Source organism: Coregonus clupeaformis, unplaced genomic scaffold, assembly GCF_020615455.1.
Source record: "Coregonus clupeaformis isolate EN_2021a unplaced genomic scaffold, ASM2061545v1 scaf0273, whole genome shotgun sequence".
NCBI classification, from domain to species: Eukaryota; Metazoa; Chordata; class Actinopteri; order Salmoniformes; family Salmonidae; genus Coregonus; species Coregonus clupeaformis.
Genome location: NW_025533728.1, coordinates 257,417 through 277,951, shown reverse-complemented (window position 1 = coordinate 277,951; position 20,535 = coordinate 257,417). Strand labels below are relative to the sequence as shown.

Sequence of the window (20,535 nt, the reverse complement as noted above, 5' to 3'; positions counted from 1 at the left end):
ACATGTACTCATTGTTGTCTTAACTATCATTCCTACACTCACGTCCTACAGTAGTTATGAAGGGATCCCTGATGGGAATGCCCTTTGGTTTGTAACGTCACATTGACGGTGATGACATATTCCCTTCAAGGGAATATTAATTAGTCTGTGGCTGCATATGGATCAGTTTCATCTGGATGAAACCTGGGAGAAAGACACAGGCCAAGGTTAACTGTTCAACTTTCCATTTATTACATTTGAATGTTAAGCTGATACTGTAAAGTGTCAGTATTCTAACCAAACGCGGACGTATAGAAACGGTATGTATGGGTTGTTTATATCAGGGCTTTACATTATGTACGCATTATTGCACTCCTATGGCATCTAATGCTGTAAAATGTTTATTTTTCTTATGTTCCAATGACTGTTTTATATGATAACGGCTCAATGATTTGCTTCTGTTTGTACGGTATACTGTACTGTAGCCTGACTGGAAGAAAAGACTAGAACTAGAAGACTTCCTCCTAATAAATCAAGCAATGGAGAAATAAAGATATAGCATTGCATTTATCAGGCCAGTCATAGTTAGATTATTTATAAACGTTACAATGGAAATAAGGGGGTCATTCCAAGTACAAGAAATCCCCATTTGACATTATGTTGTGTTAGGTTGGAGTTTGTTCAAAATTCAACAAAATACAAAATGTTGTACATCATGTAATTTCAAAATATTGGAATATGCACCTATTTATTAAAATATTGGTTTATTGGTTAGGGAGATGTCCTGTTTTGATAATGTTATAGTTGAATATTGTCTGTCTCGTCCAATGAAATGTTTTGATATCGTTCTGGAGGTGTGGTCTATGCTTCCCGCGTGATGACGTTTACTTTGTGCGTATCCAATAGTTTCTTTCACATTTCAGACACCGCCAAGCTCAGTTTGGAGTGTACAGTCTGTCGCACAACTCTGGAAGCTCAGCAGCCGGACATCTCAGTCGGAGTTTGGGACAAACGCTTACCTCTGACTCGGCGATTAATCAGAAAAGTGACTTTAATTCTTCCCACTTCATTGATTTATTTATGAAGTAGGAGATATAGTTACATTTGTACGCTGAGCAAGTACGTTTATTTCGCTGGGTTTCAGTTTTAGTAGGGTAGAAGTAGCTAACTAGCTTAGTTAGCTAACGTCACTGTCAATCAAATGTATGACTGTTGCACCTAACGCGATCGAACATAAGCAGAGACCATTCGAAGCTGCCTAGCTAAGCAAAATCGAAATACGTTTGCATTGTGGCATGTCATTCTATCACATTTCTACCCATAGGTAAGGTAGTTAACTTAGCTAGCCAGCTGTACGAAATGTAAAGTATATTAGCTTAATTTTTAGCTAGCTGGCTACAAAAATGGCTGACTCGGCTTCTAGCTAACAGGTAACGTTCGCTAGTGAGTGCACTCTACCGTAAATAAAACACTATTGTCCACATTGACGTTAAGTTAGTTACTAACTAATTCATGTCTAACCCAAAAGCGGGTTTAGCAAACTATTACCTTAACGTTAGTTGACTGGCTATTCATTCAAACCAAACTCCCATCGTTGCAATGAGCTAACGTTAGCTAATAGATAACTAGTGTCGATAGGGAGAACGAACTAGCATGTTGCGTGCTAACTTTAGGGCAAACATGCTAGCTAGCCATCTGTCAAACTTGCAAAGCAACCATCTTGTCTGAAATTGCTACAAGTCATTCGTTCGATTACTGTCTTTGTAAAGATGCAGGTAACTAGCTAATTTGAAAACATCTGATCTGGTGATCTTGGATTCTGAAGCGTTTGGGCTAACTTTCTAGTTTATTATGTTTGCTTCGCTAACGTTTAGTTTTAGCTAGTTTCCTGTTTGGAGGTTGATTTCGACGACCTCTTCCTCTCCTAATTTGTCTGCAGTAACTGGGAGTTGCGGATCAAGAATAACGAGTTAGAAGGGTCGTAGTAACTAGTTGATGGTAACTAATATTCGGGTTTTAAACATGCACAATGGTGGTACACCTAACTTTCTAGATAAATATATCTAGCCCAAGCTGCAAAACATGTATGATTGCGAACAGTTCTGATCGAAAAAAAAGTAGCTGGACAATTGTTATTTCAAGCGATGAAAATGTGTTTTAAATATGATAAAACCACGAATGAAACACGCTGAGAGCGCAAGCATTTTGGTGCCATCGAACTTGTTAGCTAGGTAGTTTAGTTTCAACCAAATGTGTAGTGTGCTTGTGTATGTTGAGTAATACGTTGTCAGCTTCTGGATCCAAGTAACTGTTGTTGAGCTTCCCCTGTCAGGCTATGGGAACCTTCTGTCGTTCATTGTTGTATTTACGCGGTTAGGCCTATGTTCTGTTCTCAGTGCCCCAAATTTGGCAATAACTGAGTGTGGAGCCCGACTTATGTTGTAACCAAGTTGTTTCCAAAGCTTCCATGCGGCTTAGTGGAGTGTTGTGGTTTGAATCCCTCAGGGATATAGGCGGCCAGCCTACTCCAACCTTGTTAAATCAAGTTCAACAGAATGTTTAGCCAATCTACAATGAATGTCTACTCTGCATTTCTTCTACAATCCTACAGTTTTATAAGACTTATCTGAAGGCGTTTTTCCCCTTTCCATATTTTGCTGTAGGGAAGCCATTGCTGAACATCCCAAAGAAACCTTCCAGAAGACACTATCTCCCACCCATAGGAGCTGATATCATGGCAAAGGATGTGAGTTCTGGGCCAGTGTTAGTGTGCAAGCCATACAATTAGAATTAGTACTAATTCTATAGTGGAACCCTCTTATTTTATTTTTTTCTCAACCAACTAGATCCAGTTTTAGGTCATTGTTTCAGGGAAGAACTGACACATCACTAGATGAATGGACTTCCCTTTGTGGTTTGAGTGGTACAGGCTAAGTTACTTTGAAGACCATATCAACTTCCTGATTTAGCAGTGGTGGATTTCACCATAACAAGTGGTTGTTGGTACTTACTGATTTAGTTGCTTGCTGTTATGCAATAATCAACCGACTAACCACTTTAATCGTCACTTGACCATCTCCTTCCAGTGTACACCCACCCACACACACAGTGTTTAAGATGGTTGCGGAGGTCCTCAAACTCTAAAGTGTACACCGATTGATGCTCAATTGCTCACACTCAAAGGTTGCCATGGAAATGGAGCAACACTCTCACAGTAAACAAACGTAGTAATCCATTGACCTCAGTCCAGCAGCACCTCCTAGCTCCAGACTAGTATAAAGCCGACTAGTGAGAAGAGAATCTAGAGAAGTTTGTAGCTACTGGTGTTTCCATGGCGACAGTGTGGTGGGGTGGCCATAACAGAACATTGTCGTCTCCAGGCGGCTGGGATCGGTGCCAACGGAGAGATGAAGGTTTTCTACAACCAGAACCTCAGTCCCAGCAAAGGTAGGTAGCTACAGCACCCAGGGTTTCCCCCTAATTATTTTAATATAGGTGAGTTGCACACTGGTGAACACTGGCGTTGAGGAGCATGGAGGAGTAAGACTTGGCCAAGTATGGCAGTACTAGAGCTACTCCTGCAGAATGAGAGTTGATGGTAGACTGTGACTCTCGCCTAACAGAGGAGGGCAGTGTTGCCTCCTGTTGAGATGTTCTCTCTGTGGCCAATCATGTCATAAGTGATTCCAGGGAGCTTGGGGTGAATCTCAATTAGAATTGTCATGAAACCAGTATCGTGATATTTCTGTGGCAAGGAAACAAAACATGAAGCAGATTGAATTTCGTGAGGAAAACGGTCCTTATGTTAGAAACAAACAGCATTATGTTGTCACCTTGAGTCACATTTGTTTATTTGGCCAGCTATAGCACCCACAATTGACATACAGTATGTTTTTATAGGACCAAAGAGTTTAGTCTAAATCCTGTTTTCTTTTTTTGCCATGGAAAATCTGGTGTAGTATCGTGACAACCCTAATCTCAATAGTGTTTCCTTGATCCCTGGGATCCTCTCTCTCCCCTGCTCCATCTCAAAGCAGGTTGGAGAAGGTCCCAACCTCAGATCCTCTCCTCCAATGTGTTTTGCCAGAGGAGGCTGGGAAAGACAAGAGATTCACCCTTGGTGTTGTTCTACCAGTCTTCCCTCCCCTCCCCCATAACAACAGCGAGGCTGCGTGCTAAATGGCACCCTATTCAAAAGTAGTGCACTATATAGGGAATAGGGTGCCATTTGGGACGCACCTTGGTGTTCTAACAGTGTTGTTCCTGTCCCTCCAGGTGTCCTGTCCCTGGTGACAGTCCACCCTCAGTCCCTCTCTGTGGGGAAACAACTGCTTCCCAAAACCTTGGGGCTCTCCAACGTCAACATCGCCCCACACATGGTGAGACACAACACTAACACTAGTAACAGCCTCATTTCTAAGAACTCCTGTCCTCTTCTCCTCCTGTCTGAGGGCCCCTGTCCTCTCCTCCTCCTGTCTGAGGGCCCCTGTCCTCTCCTCCTCCTGTCTGAAGGCCCCTGTCCTCTCCTCCTCCTGTCTGAAGGCCCCTGTCCTCTCCTCCTCCTGTCTGAGGGCCCCTGTCCTCTCCTCCTCCTCCTGTCTGAGGGCCCCTGTCCTCTCCTCCTCCTGTCTGAGGGCCCCTGTCCTCTCCTCCTCCTCCTGTCTGAGGGCCCCTGTCCTCTCCTCCTCCTGTCTGAAGGCCCCTGTCCTCTCCTCCTGTCTGAAGGCCCCTGTCCTCTCCTCCTCCTGTCTGAAGGCCCCTGTCCTCTCCTCCTGTCTGAGGGCCCCTGTCCTCTCCTCCTCCTCCTGTCTGAAGGCCCCTGTCCTCTCCTCCTCCTCCTGTCTGAAGGCCCCTGTCCTCTCCTCCTCCTGTCTGAGGGCCCCTGTCCTCTCCTCCTCCTGTCTGAGGGCCCCTGTCCTCTCCTCCTCCTCCTGTCTGAGGGCCCCTGTCCTCTCCTCCTCCTCCTGTCTGAGGGCCCCTGTCCTCTCCTCCTGTCTGAAGGCCCCTGTCCTCTCCTGTCTGAAGGCCCCTGTCCTCTCCTCCTCCTGTCTGAAGGCCCCTGTCCTCTCCTCCTGTCTGAGGGCCCCTGTCCTCTCCTCCTCCTCCTGTCTGAAGGCCCCTGTCCTCTCCTCCTCCTCCTGTCTGAGGGCCCCTGTCCTCTCCTCCTCCTGTCTGAGGGCCCCTGTCCTCTCCTCCTCCTGTCTGAGGGCCCCTGTCCTCTCCTCCTCCTGTCTGAGGGCCCCTGTCCTCTCCTCCTCCTGTCTGAGGGCCCCTGTCCTCTCCTCCTCCTGTCTGAGGGCCCCTGTCCTCTCCTCCTCCTGTCTGAGGGCCCCTGTCCTCTCCTCCTCCTCCTGTCTGAGGGCCCCTGTCCTCTCCTCCTCCTCCTGTCTGAGGGCCCCTGTCCTCTCCTCCTCCTCCTGTCTGAGGGCCCCTGTCCTCTCCTCCTCCTCCTGTCTGAGGGCCCCTGTCCTCTCCTCCTCCTCCTGTCTGAGGGCCCTGTCCTCTCCTCCTGTTGTCCTCTCCTCCTGTCTGAGGGCCCCTGTCCTCTCCTCCTCCTCCTGTCTGAGGGCCCCTGTCCTCTCCTCCTCCTCCTCCTGTCTGAGGGCCCCTGTCCTCTCCTCCTCCTCCTCCTGTCTGAGGGCCCCTGTCCTCTCCTCCTCCTCCTCCTGTCTGAGGGCCCCTGTCCTCTCCTCCTCCTCCTCCTGTCTGAGGGCCCCTGTCCTCTCCTCCTCCTCCTCCTGTCTGAGGGCCCCTGTCCTCTCCTCCTCCTCCTCCTGTCTGAGGGCCCCTGTCCTCTCCTCCTCCTCCTCCTGTCTGAGGGCCCCTGTCCTCTCCTCCTCCTCCTCCTGTCTGAGGGCCCCTGTCCTCTCCTCCTCCTCCTCCTGTCTGAGGGCCCCTGTCCTCTCCTCCTCCTCCCTCCTGTCTGAGGGCCCCTGTCCTCTCCTCCTGTCTGAGGGCCCCTGTCCTCTCCTCCTGTCTGAGGGCCCCTGTCCTCTCCTCCTGTCTGAGGGCCCCTGTCCTCTCCTCCTGTCTGAGGGCCCCTGTCCTCTCCTCCTCCTCCTGTCTGAAGGCCCCTGTCCTCTCCTCCTCCTCCTGTCTGAAGGCCCCTGTCCTCTCCTCCTCCTCCTGTCTGAGGGCCCCTGTCCTCTCCTCCTCCTGTCTGAGGGCCCCTGTCCTCTCCTCCTCCTGTCTGAGGGCCCCTGTCCTCTCCTCCTCCTGTCTGAGGGCCCCTGTCCTCTCCTCCTCCTCCTGTCTGAGGGCCCCTGTCCTCTCCTCCTCCTCCTGTCTGAGGGCCCCTGTCCTCTCCTCCTCCCCTCCTGTCTGAGGGCCCCTGTCCTCTCCTCCTCCTCCTGTCTGAGGGCCCCTGTCCTCTCCTCCTCCTCCTGTCTGAGGGCCCCTGTCCTCTCCTCCTCCTCCTGTCTGAGGGCCCCTGTCCTCTCCTCCTCCTCCTGTCTGAGGGCCCCTGTCCTCTCCTCCTCCTCCTCCTGTCTGAGGGCCCCTGTCCTCTCCTCCTCCTCCTCCTGTCTGAGGGCCCCTGTCCTCTCCTCCTCCTCCTCCTGTCTGAGGGCCCCTGTCCTCTCCTCCTCCTCCTCCTGTCTGAGGGCCCCTGTCCTCTCCTCCTCCTCCTCCTGTCTGAGGGCCCCTGTCCTCTCCTCCTCCTCCTCCTGTCTGAGGGCCCCTGTCCTCTCCTCCTCCTCCTCCTGTCTGAGGGCCCCCTGTCCTCTCCTCCTCCTCCTCCTGTCTGAGGGCCCCTGTCCTCTCCTCCTCCTCCTCCTCCTGTCTGAGGGCCCCTGTCCTCTCCTCCTCCTCCTCCTGTCTGAGGGCCCCTGTCCTCTCCTCCTCCTCCTCCTGTCTGAGGGCCCCTGTCCTCTCCTCCTCCTCCTGTCTGAGGGCCCCTGTCCTCTCCTCCTCTGCTACTACTAGTGAAGCACTGGGCTTCCCATATCTCCATGGCGATAAAGCCTTCATATTAACTTTGAGCAAGGCAGGGTGACCTGTGTGTGACCTGCGTGCATGTGTGTGACCTGCGTTACCTGTGTGTGACCTGCGTGCATGTGTGTGTGCATAAGCTGATCACAAACCCTTCAGTCAGCGGGATTATAAGAGTTCCCTCATCACCATTATCATCCTATTAATGAGGCAAGCCCCAGAGCTCAGGGTTCAGCTAGAGAGGGATGCATGGCAATAGAAACACTAGTAGTTTTAGTTCTATAGACATACAGTGGGGAGAACAAGTATTTGATACACTGCCGATTTTGCAGGTTTCCCTACTTACAAAGCATGTAGAGGTCTGTAATTTTTATCATAGGTACACTTCAACTGTGAGAGATGGAATCTAAAACAAAAATCCAGAAAATCACATTGTATGATTTTTAAGTAATTAATTTGCATTTTATTGCATGACATAAGTATTTGATCACCTACCAACCAGTAAGAATTCCGGCTCTCACAGACATGTTAGTTTTTCTTTAAGAAGCCCTCCTGTTCTCCACTCATTACCTGTATTAACTGCAGCTGTTTGAACTCGTTACCTGTATAAAAGACACCTGTCCACACACTCAATCAAACAGACTCCAACCTCTCCACAATGGCCAAGACCAGAGAGCTGTGTAAGGACATCAGGGATAAAATTGTAGACCTGCACAAGGCTGGGATGGGCTACAGGACAATAGGCAAGCAGCTTGGTGAGAAGGCAACAACTGTTGGCGCAATTATTAGAAAATGGAAGAAGTTCAAGATGACGGTCAATCACCCTCGGTCTGGGGCTCCATGCAAGATCTCACCTCGTGGGGCATCAATGATCATGAGGAAGGTGAGGGATCAGCCCAGAACTACACAGCAAGACCTGGTCAATGACCTGAAGAGCGCTGGGACCACAGTCTCAAAGAAAACCATTAGTAACACACTATGTCGTCATGGATTAAAATCCTGCAACGCACGCAAGGTCCCCCTGCTCAAGCCAGCGCATGTCCAGGCCCGTCTGAAGTTTGCCAATGACCATCTGGATGATCCAGAGGAGGAATGGGAGAAGGTCATGTGGTCTGATGAGACAAAAATAGAGCTTTTTGGTCTAAACTCCACTCGCTGTGTTTGGAGGAAGAAGAAGGATGAGTACAACCCCAAGAACACCATCCCAACTGTGAAGCATGGAGGTGGAAACATCATTCTTTGGGGATGCTTTTCTGCAAAGGGGACAGGACGACTGCACCATATTGAGGGGAGGATGGATGGGGCCATGTATCGCAAGATCTTGGCCAACAACCTCCTTCCCTCAGTAAGAGCATTGAAGATGGGTCGTGGCTGGGTCTTCCAGCATGACAACGACCTGAAACACACAGCCAGGGCAACTAAGGAGTGGCTCCGTAAGAAGCATCTCAAGGTCCTGGAGTGGCCTAGCCAGTCTCCAGACCTGAACCCAATAGAAAATCTTTGGAGGGAGCTGAAAGTCTGTATTGCCCAGCGACAGCCCCCGAAACCTGAAGGATCTGGAGAAGGTCTGTATGGAGGAGTGGGCCAAAATCCTTGCTGCAGTGTGTGCAAACCTGGTCAAGACCTACAGGAAATGTATGATCTCTGTAATTGCAAACAAAGGTTTCTGTACCAAATATTAAGTTCTGCTTTTCTGATGTATCATATACTTATGTCATGCAATAAAATGCAAATTAATTACTTAAAAATCATACAATGTGATTTTCTGGATTTTTGTTTTAGATTCCATCTCTCACAGTTGAAGTGTACCTATGATAAAAATTACAGACCTCTACATGCTTTGTAAGTAGGAAAACCTGCAAAATCGGCAGTGTATCAAATACTTGTTCTCCCCACTGTATCTAATCCCCCAGCCGTGATGTGTTGCTCTGGCTAGCCTCCATAGCTTCTAGGATGGTGTAGATGAAATGCTTTAGAGATCGCTCCTCAGGGCTTTGAAAGAAGCTCATACATTTAATTTATGGCTGTTAAATGTTATGTCTCCATGGTTACCTGTCCCTCCCTCTGTCTCAGGTGATGGGTACTCCTCAGAGGCCCAGTGGGTCAGGGGGGTTGATGATGGGCAGCCCTCACACACCCAGTACCCAGTACAGACCACAGAGCCAGCCCCCTGATGCCTCTCCCTGGTCCACCGGGTAAGACACGCACAATTGTATACAAACACTCATGCTGGTTAAGGTCACCTGGCCGTTTGGGTCAGCTTTAGGTCAATTCTCAGCAGGGAGGCTGGCTGGCTTCACGGGAAAGTTCTCTCTCTCGTTAAGAGATTGAGATGTCAGTACATACAGTCCCTTAAAGTATTCACCCCTGGACTTTTTCCACATTTTGTTGTTACAAATTGGTATTAAAATTGATTTATTTGTCTTTTTTTTTGTTAACGATCTACCAAAATAATCTGTCAAAGTGGAATCATTATTTATAAAAAAAGTTCATAAGATCATTATTCAACCCCAAGTCAATACATGTTAGAATAATCTTTGGCAGAGATTACAGCTGTGAGTCTTTCTGGTTAAGTCTGTAAGACCGTTGCACACCTGGATTGTACAATATTTGCCCATTCTTAAAAAAAATCTACAAGCTCTGTCAAGTTGGTTGTTGATCATCGCTAGATAGCCATTTTCAAGCCTTGCCATAGATTTTCAAGCTTTAAGTCAACTGTAACTAGGCCACTCAGGAACATTCAATGTCATCTTGATAAGCAACTCCAGTGTATATTTGGCCTAGTGTTTTAGGTAATTGTCCTGCTGAAAGGTGAATTAATCTCCCTGTGTCTGTTAGAAAGCAGAATGAACCAGGTTTTCCTCTAGGATTTTTCCTGTGCTTAGCTCTTCCATTTCTTTTTATCCCAAAAAACTCCCTAGTCCTTGCCGATGACAAGAATACCCATAACATGATGCAGCCACCACCATACAATGTTGTTGATCCATCCTCAGTCTTCTCTTATCACAGCCATTAAACTCTGTAACTGTTTTAAAGTCACCATTGACCTCATGGTGAAATCCCTGAGCGGTTTCCTTCTTCCACCAACTGAGTTAGGAAAGACGCCTGTGTCTTTTTAGTGACTGGGTGTATTGATACACCATCCAAAGTGTAATTAATAACTTCACCATGCTCAAATGGATATTCAATGTCTGCCTTTTTTTTTTTTTAACCCATCTACCAACAGGTGCCCTTCTTTGCGAACCATTGGAAAACCTCCCTGGTCATTGTGGTTGAATCTGTGTTTGAAATTCACTGCTCGACTGAGGGACATTACAGATAATTGTATGTGTAGGGTACAGAGATGGGGTAGTCATTTAAAAATAATGTTAAACACTATTAATGCACACAGTGAGTCCATGCTACTTATGTGACTTGTTAAGCACATGTTCAAGGGCTGCACTTTCCTCTAAGGGCACTCTGGTTGAATTTGATATTTTAGGTTTAAGTAATTTTTTATTTAGATTTTAAGGTTAACCACATTACAATGATTTTGAGATACAAAGAAGGTCGTTTTTTTGGGGGGGTATGAAAACTCTCCCGTGACCCATTTTCATGTCAGGTGACTCCACATGGGGTCGCGCAACCTAATTTGCTCAGATTGGCGTCTTCTCTCTCTCATTCCTGCTGTGATTGGCTCCTCTCTCTAATTCCTGCTGTGATTGGCTCCTTCTCTCTCTAATTCCTGCTGTGATTGGCTCCTTCTCTCTCTAATTCCTGCTGTGATTGGCTCCTTCTCTCTCTAATTCCTGCTGTGATTGGCTTCTCCTCTCTCTAATTCCTGCTGTGATTGGCTTCTCCTCTCTAATTCCTGCTGTGATTGGCTCCTCCTCTCTCTAATTCCTGCTGTGATTGGCTCCTCCTCTCTCTAATTCCTGCTGTGATTGGCTCCTCCTCTCTCTAATTCCTGCTGTGATTGGCTCCTCTCTCTAAATCCTGCTGTGATTGGCTCCTCCTCTCTCTAAATCCTGCTGTGATTGGCTCTTCCTCTCTCTAAATCCTGCTGTGATTGGCTCCTCCTCTAATTCCTGCTGTGATTGGCTCCTTCTCTCTCTAATTCCTGCTGTGGTTGGTTGTGTTCCAGGAAGCGTGGTACTGGTAAGAAGGGGGATAAGAACGGGAAGGGGCTGAGGCATTTCTCCATGAAGGTGTGTGAGAAGGTGCAGAGAAAGGGCGTGACCACCTACAATGAGGTGGCTGACGAGCTCGTGGCAGAGTTCAGCGCCAACGACACCCTCCTCTCGCCCGGCGACTCGGTGAGACACACGGCCAATCAAAAACCCATCAGACCAGGGTTTCATCCGTACAACAAATAGCCCAATCAGAGTTCAAGATGCCCAGATTCTGCACGGCCCTATGGGCCCTAGGCAAAAGTAGTGCACTCTGAAGGGATTAGGCCATTTGAGACACAGCCCCTTTCTCTCTCCCATCCACAGCATTCCTACGACCAGAAGAACATCCGACGGGCGTGTGTACGATGCGCTCCAACGTGCTCATGGCCATGAACATCATCTCTAAAGAGAAGAAAGAGATCAAGTGGATCGGCCTGCCCACCAACTCAGCACAGGAGTGTCAGAGCCTAGAGGTAAGAGATCAGGTGGATCGGCCTGCCCACCAACTCAGCAGAGGAGCGTCAGAGCCTAGAGGTAAGAGATCAGGTGGATCGGCCTGCCCACCAACTCAGCACAGGAGCGTCAGAGCCTAGAGGTAAGAGATCAGGTGGATCGGCCTGCCCACCAACTCAGCAGACCCACAGAGACACCTGTAACCTGATGTATTTGTCTGATGGTCAGGTGGAGAGACAGAGACGACTAGAGAGGATCAAGCAGAAACAGTCTCAGCTTCAGGAGCTCATTCTACAGGTAAACACTCCACTCACTGTGGGGGGGGTGTTGTGTGGTGGAACATACACACGTTTTAGAAGCTCACCCTGTCTTGCTGGTGGCTTCAACGTTGCCTGAATGTCATTTCAACGACGTTGACTGAACGGTATCATAACGTTGTGTGAATGTCTCGGTGCAGCAAATAGCGTTCAAGCGCCTGGTGCAGCGTAACCGTTCAGCGGAGCAGCAAGCGGGGAGGGCTCCGCCCCCAAACTCTGTCATCAACCTCCCCTTCATCATCGTCAACACCTCCAAGAGGACCGTCATCGACTGCAGCATCTCTAACGACAAGTAAGAGACCAGAGACGGTGTAATACACAGATCATTACATTGTCCTGTTTCACACGGGTGTATTATACGGATGGGTGAAATATATCTAGAGATTTGCATATCCCAACTCCCTTTGAGAGTGAGTGCATCATGGGAGTGATTTCAAATACAACACCAGACCTCATCTAATCATACCTGCCTCCCCAACTCCTCTCCTCCTCCAACCCTCTCCTCCCTCAACCCTCTCCTCCCTCAACCCTCTCCTCCCTCAACCCTCTCCTCCCTCAACCTCTCTCCCTCACTCTCCTCCTCATCCCTCCCTCCTCCCTCCATCCCTCTCCTCCTCCATCCCTCTCCTCCCTCCATCCCTCTCCTCCCTCCACCCTCTCCTCCCTCCATCCCTCTCCTCCCTCCCCCTCTCCACCCTCCATCCCTCTCCTCCTCCATCCCTCTCCTCCCTCCATCCCTCTCCTCCCTCAACCCTCTCCTCCCTCCATCCCTCTCCTCCCCTCCCCCTCTCCACCCTCCATCCCTCTCCTCCTCCATCCCTCTCCTCCCTCCCCCTCTCCCCCTCACCCCTCTCCTCCTCATCCCTCTCCTCCTCCCCCCTCTCCACCCTCCATCCCTCTCCTCCTCCATCCCTCTCCTCCCTCCATCCCTCTCATCCCTCTCCTGCCTCCATCCCTCTCCTCCCCTCCCCCTCTCCACCCTACAGGTTTGAGTACTTGTTTAACTTTGACAACATGTTTGAGATCCATGATGACGTAGAGGTGTTGAAGAGGATGGGGATGTCTTGTGGACTGGAGGTGGGCTGCTGTTCCCCAGAGGACCTGAAGGAAGCCCGCACCCTGGTGCCCAGAGCCCTGGAGCCCTATGTTACAGGTCAGTAGGACTGCATCCCAAACGGCCCCCTATTCACCCTGGTGCCCAGACGCCCCTATTTGTTTAGTCCCCCCCTATTCACCCTGATATACTGGGGCTGGGAGTGTGTAAAGGAGGCTATATAAATGGTGTCTGTCCCCTCCCCCTCCAGAAATGGCCACGGGCCCAATAAGCAACGTCTACATCACGGGAGCGTCGTCTACAAACGGAGGACGCCATCACACAAGGTGAGTCTCTTCCGTAGAGATGTACTTGAGAGCTCATCTCCTATCTGGAGGGTGAAAGCCTTCAGAGGCGCTGCCCATGCTGAAACAAGCTTTGTTTCAAGTGTGCCCTCTATCCAACTCTATGGTCTCTGAGCTCTTTCTGAGCTCTTTTAAATGGACAGGTAGTGATGTAACAGGAAGGTCTAACTAATTCCTTCTGTTTCCTGCTGTATATTCAGTGGCGCCGATGGCACAGTGGCGTCCAATTCCAACGAGTCACACTACAGCGGCTCGCGAGGCCACACCCCTGTGTCCTACATGGCAGATGAGGAAGAGGATGATGAAGAGGACTACGATGACGATGATTAAATCAGTAGTTCTTCGTTCTCACTCAACCAACTCTACCAGACCGGTCTGATTTAACCATGTGTGTCCCAAATGACTCCCTATATGCTGAACTACCTTTGACCAGAGCCATATTGGCACAAATGTAGTGCACTGTATTGGGACTAGTGCCATTTGGAATGCATGCAGCCCATATCCCATGAACAAGTCTCTCTCCCTCCCTCCGGCTCCATCTCAGGCCTTCCCTCCTCCCCACCAAGCTATCTACGAGGAGGCTCCTGCCCCTGCTTCTCCTTCCTCAGCTGCCTTCAGAATGCACAGAGCGCACCGACGCAATGGCCTTCTGGGAAATGTAGTCTCTGCTGCCAAGGACGCTGACTGTATAATGCCTTTAGTGGGAATTAACTTATTTTTTTTTCTGCTTCTGAACCTGTGTTTCTATCAGAGTGTAATCTCCACAACGCGCTCCTCTTCAGCCCGCCTCCCCGTTACAGGAAATGGGAGCCTTCTCCTGCCATACTCGTTTTTTTGGTTCTTGAGTGAACTGATATACGGCCACGGAAAGATTCCCTCCAGAAACCTCTGAGATCTGCCTTGTGTCGCTGTATTACAGTATTTAACATTATGAACAGTAGTGGTGTCAGTCGTTGACATGACAGTGGAAATGACTTCCTATACATCTCCTAGGGGAGAGGGTGTGTGTGTGTGTATGTTTTGTACTTTGCTTATTTGTAGTAATATTTTCTTATTTTGTGTGTGTGACTTCCTTCTGGCAGCTATTTTCAAGATTGGTGAGTGTGTTTTTGGGCAGTCACTTGGCCCTGTGCTTGTGTGTTGCTGTGAATACCTACAGACAGTAGAGGCCAGATGTCCCTGTGTGTTGCTGTGAATACCTACAGACAGTAGAGGCCAAATGTCCCTGTGTGTGACACTAGAGGAGACAAGGCCACTCATCCCATCTCAAAGCAAGGTGACCTCAGAATTGGATTCAAGAGAACGTTGTTATAAATCAGAAGTGGTTCTCTTCCTGGCTGGCAGGCAGCCCATTGAGACAAAACGTACCAAAATGTTTCTAAATGAACGACACCCAGAGGAATGAAGTAGCTGCGTATGATCAACGAACATAACTTTTTGGGAGGATGGAGCCATTCATAGGGTTGAAACAAGCTCAAGACTTCTTCAGGATTTTGTCAAAAGGCAAAACGGGAGTCCACTACAAAGACCCCCAATGAACTTTTGTAAAACTGAACAAATATGTCGACTCCGTAATACCGTACCTTTTTTCTTTTTGTTATCTAATGAGTTTGGAAATTATAGAGAATAAAATATAGAGGATGTTTGAACATTGTTATTGTCTTTATGGATTTTAATAATATTGATGGTTTCATTATGATACAATGAGTGAACAAAGCATACAGCATGTCTTGGTTATACAAGCATCACTCAATACCCATAAATTACGTACTCTTCCTAGAAGCTTTGTAAAAGAGATTGCTAAAATGAAGCAAAACAACCACTGTTCGGACAGAGATGGTTGGGTTTCCAGAATGCCTTGGTTGGGATCATAGACTTGGATAGACGGCTCAAACCAGGTAGGACTTTCTATGGTGTAAGGAAGTACTTGTTGAGGAAGAAGAAATTGGGAAGATATTAATTGCGCTCTTCCCGCAGACTACTTAAAAAAGGAGGAAGCCCTCAACTGCACTGCCCATGCTGTCACAAAAGCAAAGATGAGGAACACTATCCAACTCTATGGCTCTAACCATGGTTAGGACCTAGATGGTTGGGTTGCCAGATTGGCTTGGCTAGTAACATTATTTCAGAGCCTTCAGCAGGAAGACCACCTTCCCCTGGTATGGTTCGTAGGAGTCTTGATAGGCGATGTTGTGGGCCACCACACGACACTGGATCTTAGCCTCTCTCTCTTTGACCAGATGGAACTTCACAGCCACTAGTGGGTTAACGTAGGTGGGCTGTGGAGGGAGACGGAGAGGGTTAACGTAGGTGGGCTGTGGAGGGAGACCGAGAGGGTTAACGTAGGTGGGCTGTGGAGGGAGACCCAGAGGGGTTCATGGTTCATACCAATTATGTTTATACATAGAGTTGGATATAGGGACCACCTGCTACAAAGCCTGTTTTTAACAATCATGGCAAAGATGTGTATCCATTAGTCTGATTTTTGTTGGGAACGGAAATAATTTACTCCAAACTGAAAATGTTTCGCTACGAAAATGAGAGTTTGTATTGGACAAATGCAGGTAGATCCTTCCGGGTTTTGTTCTGTGTGGCTCTTTTTGCTTCCGTTAGATTCATTAGTAAACGATAAATGGATTACATCGCAAAACGTTTTGCAACAGATTTCGACTAATGAATACACTATTCATTGGAGTTTCCCAAAAAATGATATTAGTTCCATAGATATAAGAAAACAGTGTTGTCGTGGTTACCTGAGCCAGCTTGCCGTAGTATGGGAAGTAGGATAGGTCGAAGGTTCCGTTGGGGGGGAAGTACTCGATCATGTCTATGTTAGCATGGCCACTCTGCGCACACACACCAACCATCCATCAAATACTGTTGGCAGACTAGATTGAACGTTCTGAGAAACTGTCTTCCTGGGCAGCCATGTTGACCAGAGCCACATATGTATTTATATATAAATATATGGCTTTGGTGTTGAGTAGCCATCTTGGTTTATACTCACCAGTATAGTGCAGTTCAGATGAGGAGCCATACCAGTCCCGTTGTTGGGCAGGAAGTTGATGATCTGGGTTAGAAACAACATAATGTATATCAGCGCAATTTCCTAACGTGTTATAAATGTATTATAATATGTGTTATAACTAAGTAACACGTGTTATAACATCCCCACGTGTTGTAAATGTCATGTGCATAACATAAGATCATGTTATATTTCCAGCTGGTTTGTGATTGTGAACGCACCCTGTTCATCTTAATGATGACGCAGGGCATGGTGCCGTTGTAGCCGAACATGGGGTCGTCCAGGCCGGAGCAGCGTCCCAGCATGCTCTGGGTGAAGCGGCAGGAGTACTTGGTGTGGTGTGGCGCCTCAAACTTCTCCTGTTTGAAGTACTCTCCCTGGGTGCAGTTACAGTTAGACTGTTGAGACGTGTCATTGTAGGCTGAGAGAGAGGAGTCAGACCGAGAGGGAGGGAAGGAGAGGGGGAGAGGGAGGGAAGGAGAGAGGGTGATCGATGGGGAGAGGGAGGGAAGGAGAGAGGGTGATAGATGGGGAGAGGGAGGGAAGGAGAGAGGGTGATGGATGGGGTGAGGGAGAGTGAGGGAAGGAGAGAGGGTGATGGATGGGGAGAGGGAGAGTGAGGGAAGGAGAGAGGGTGATAGATGGGGAGAGGGAGGGAAGGAGAGAGGGTGATAGATGGGGAGAGGGAGGGAAGGAGAGAGGGTGATAGATGGGGAGAGGGAGGGAAGGAGAGAGGGTGATAGATGGGGAGAGGGAGGGAAGGAGAGAGGGTGATAGATGGGGAGAGTGAGGGAAGGAGAGAGGGTGATAGATGGGGAGAGTGAGGGAAGGAGAGAGGGTGATAGATGGGGAGAGGGAGAGTGAGGGAAGGAGAGAGGGTGATAGATGGGGAGAGGGAGGGAAGGAGAGAGGGTGATAGATGGGGAGAGGGAGGGAAGGAGAGAGGGTGATAGATGGGGAGAGGGAGGGAAGGAGAGGGGGTGATAGATGGGGAGAGGGAGAGTGAGGGAAGGAGAGAGGGTGATAGATGGGGAGAGTGAGGAGAAGGTGAGAGGGAAAAAGGAGGGATTACATTATTTGTGATGCAGGGAAGTCAAAGCATTGACTAGCACATGTAGTTGGTTGGTTTGAGGTAATTGACTGATAAAGTCTGAAATGTGATGGCACCCTCAGCTCTGGCCAAAAGTAGTCCACTACATAGGGTCTCATCTTGGACACTGACGTTTGAGGAAGTTGCTGAGGCAGTTGGACATCTTCCTCTGGCTGGCTTTATCAGACATGTTGTAGCTGAGTACTACATCCTCCTCAATGTATGTAGGCGGCCAGACCATCACCCCTACACACACACACACACACACACAACGCAGAGGTTAGCCAACACCATCCCAGATATGGTCACATACTGCATACACTACAGAGAAAGAGAGAGAGGAGGGAGGGGGAGGTGGAGAGAGAGGGAGAGGGAGAGTGGGGGGGAGAGAGAGAGGGGGAGAGTGGGAGGGGAGAGAGGGAGGGGGGAGAGAGTGGGAGGGGAGAGAGGTGGGGGGGGGAGGGAGAGAGTGGGGGGGGGGTGAAGGATGCAAGGGACAATATGGACTTTTTCAGGGAGCAGTAAACAGTGAAGGGACATTTTTTTCCATTATTTTTCATCTGTTACCTGGTGATGTTAAGCGGTCCTGGTAGTCTGGAGTGTAGGGGTCCAGGGTGTACATCAGAGTCCAGATGGCCAGAGAGAACAGGCCAGTCATTATCACATAGAATGCTACATAGTACAAACTGATGTACACTACAGAAGAGAGGAGAGACAGAGATAGGGAGAGAGAAAGAGAGAAAGAGAGAGAGAGAGGGGGACAGAGGGAGAGAGAGAGGGGGACAGAGGGAGAGAGAGTCAGTTTGTACCAGTCTGTTCCTGCTTTAGCCAACTTCTCTTGCCTGGCTGCATTCAACAACGATGGTTATAGGGGTTGGTAAGGAGTCTGCCATCTCTTGGGTTGTCTGTGGTCCGGTTGCAGTTGGTAACTTAAACCTGTATTTCCAATTGAATGTCCAATGTGTCTGTATGACTGCTGTGGCCTGTTGGTCAAGGTGCCCTCTATGGGGGAGAGCTGTGGATTATCTCAATGTGAGATCGTCCAGAGGTCAGAGGCAGAAGTCTCCCCTCACAAACCAACAAGCTTACCAGTCAAACTGCTATCTCTTCAATCTAATGTCCACACACTGAAATAACACTACACACACTGAAATAACACTACACACACTGATATCCAAAGGACACAGCAAAGTCAGGTGGGAGTTCTGTACACTTGGGTCTCTTGTGCATTAAGCTCATGTAGCCAGTCTAGATGAGTGTTTCAACAAAGTGTGAATATTGCATGTACTCCAACAAACCAACAACACCTTATTTCCCAACACAGACACACACACACAACCACACAACCACACACCACACAATCACATGATACACACCTTTCCCGCTCTGCAGTACATACCCCATTTCTCAGGTGTTCTTCCGAACATGGTCCCAGTGTCTGAGTTCCACACGAAGCGACCGAAGTCCTCACACCGCTGGCCACACGTCCTCTTCTCCTTCAGGGTTGCCATGTTGGTGGGCTAGGATCCAGCTTCACCAAGAGAGACCAGTGGGAGATTTGGAGAGATGCTGTACAGGGAGGAAGGATACCTCTCCACAATCTGGCAACCTGGCTTCACTCCTCACCTGGTGTCTGAGAGGAACCAACTGTAGGACTTCTCTTGTTTTAATTTCCTCGGTCCTTCTCTCTCTCTCCTTGGTTCCTTCGCTTTTTGGGATGTTTCTGTGCCTGAGGGCCTGTTTCTCTCAGACTGTATTCTAATACTGTACTACTGTTGTCTTTCTAGTCGTATTACTGTACAGTTGGTTTCCAAGCGCCTCTCTCTCTCTCTCTCTCTCTCTCTCTCTCTCTCTCTCTCTCTCTCTCTCTCTCTCTCTCTCTCTCTCTCTCTCTCTCTCTCTCTCTCTCTCTCTCTCTCTCTCTCTCGTTGTACTACTGTACAGTTGGTCTCCAAGCACCCCTCTCTCTGTGGTGTGACATACACTATGTGACCGTGTACCCTTGGAGTAGACTTTTATATGTGGTGATAAGAGAACAGTCCAGATATAGGGACAGATGGGGACGGGGCAGGGCCAAACATGGTGTGAGCTAGACCTCACCCAACTTCCCCTGGGTCCGCTGCTCAAACAGAACCCAAGTAGGCTGTGTGACCTTCGTGTGAGACTCTACCACTCTGTAACTGCATGATATGTCCAGGGAGCTGCCATGGAATTATGGGATGTCTTCTAAAATCATGATTATGCTGCTTTTTTATTGAAACCACAATGGCCACACTTTAGTCAATGGTTCTCCATGAGAACTGCTTGTGAAATGGTGACATGAACACATTGTCAGAAACCGGTGGGAACATTTCAGCTGTGATGACGTTCTGTGTATGAATGGGACTAGCTCTACATTCATTCTCTACATTCCATAGACCTGGATCACCTAGCACTTTTATCAATGCTACCACTGTCTCTCTTTTCTTCTGTCTCTCTCTCTCTCTCTCCCTTTCTGTCTCCCTCTCTCTTTCTCTCTTTCTCTCTCTCCCTGTCTTTCTCTCTCTCTCTCTCTCTCTCTGTCTGTCTGTCTGTCTGTCTGTCTGTCTGTCTGTCTGTCTGTCTGTCTGTCTGTCTGTCTGTCTGTCTGTGTCTCTCTCGCTCTCTCTCTCTCTCTCTTTCTCTCGCTCTCTCCCTGTCTGTCTCTCTCCCTGTCTGTCTGTCTCTCTCTCTCTCTCTCTCGCTCTCTCTTCCTCTCTCTCGTTCTCTCTCCCTCCCTCTCTTGCTCTCTCTCCCTTCCTCTCTCTCTCTCCCTTCCCATCCTCTTGTCCTCCTCACGGGTTAACATAGTCACAGGGGAAGGAAGGTATTATAGAGTTAGTGGATAAACTCTGAACACAAAGGTGTCGAGTCAGACGGATCTCTGTTATGTGAGAGCGTGTGTGGCAGGGGGCTAAACCTCTGTCTCAGGTCTGCTCCGGCCCCAGTAAGGGGAATCAATGCTCCCTGTGTGTCTCTTTCTCTTTCTCTCTCTCTCTCTCTCTCTCTGCATCCTGCGCTCCAGGGGTTCAGACAGACAGACAGATCACCCCTCTGCTCTCTACTGAATCACTACAGTCTGGGGGAAACTCTAATCCTTTAATTTCCTGTTAACATTTTTGGTCATCCGGCCGTCTGTCCTTCTGTTTACTCCTGTCCTTCTGTTCTCCTCCT

At 48.7% G+C, this 20,535-nt stretch overlaps 2 protein-coding genes across 2 annotated transcripts; one reads left to right on the top strand and one right to left on the bottom strand.

Annotated features, from left to right (window-relative positions):
- Window positions 1-1,105: 1,105 nt before the first annotated feature.
- LOC123484320 (transcription factor Dp-1-like) lies at window positions 1,106-14,881 on the top strand. Its single transcript, XM_045214523.1, is given in 14 exon segments — window positions 1,106-1,409; window positions 2,643-2,725; window positions 3,360-3,426; window positions 4,255-4,358; window positions 8,983-9,104; window positions 11,033-11,204; window positions 11,385-11,414; window positions 11,416-11,433; window positions 11,435-11,533; window positions 11,742-11,810; window positions 11,971-12,122; window positions 12,817-12,983; window positions 13,135-13,210; window positions 13,429-14,881. Coding segments are annotated over 13 exon segments (1,218 nt in total). The 5' UTR covers window positions 1,106-1,409; window positions 2,643-2,713; the 3' UTR covers window positions 13,559-14,881.
- Window positions 14,882-15,348: 467 nt separating this feature from the next.
- On the bottom strand, window positions 15,349-18,854 carry LOC121556764 (potassium-transporting ATPase subunit beta-like). The gene is made up of 7 exons (XM_041870664.2): window positions 18,743-18,854; window positions 17,911-18,039; window positions 17,476-17,589; window positions 16,475-16,674; window positions 16,236-16,298; window positions 15,982-16,074; window positions 15,349-15,507 (listed from the first exon to the last, which is right to left on the bottom strand). The coding sequence occupies exons 1-7, from the start codon at window positions 18,852-18,854 to the stop codon at window positions 15,349-15,351; spliced, it is 870 nt and encodes a 289-aa protein (XP_041726598.2).
- Between the last annotated feature and the right edge of the window lie 1,681 nt (window positions 18,855-20,535).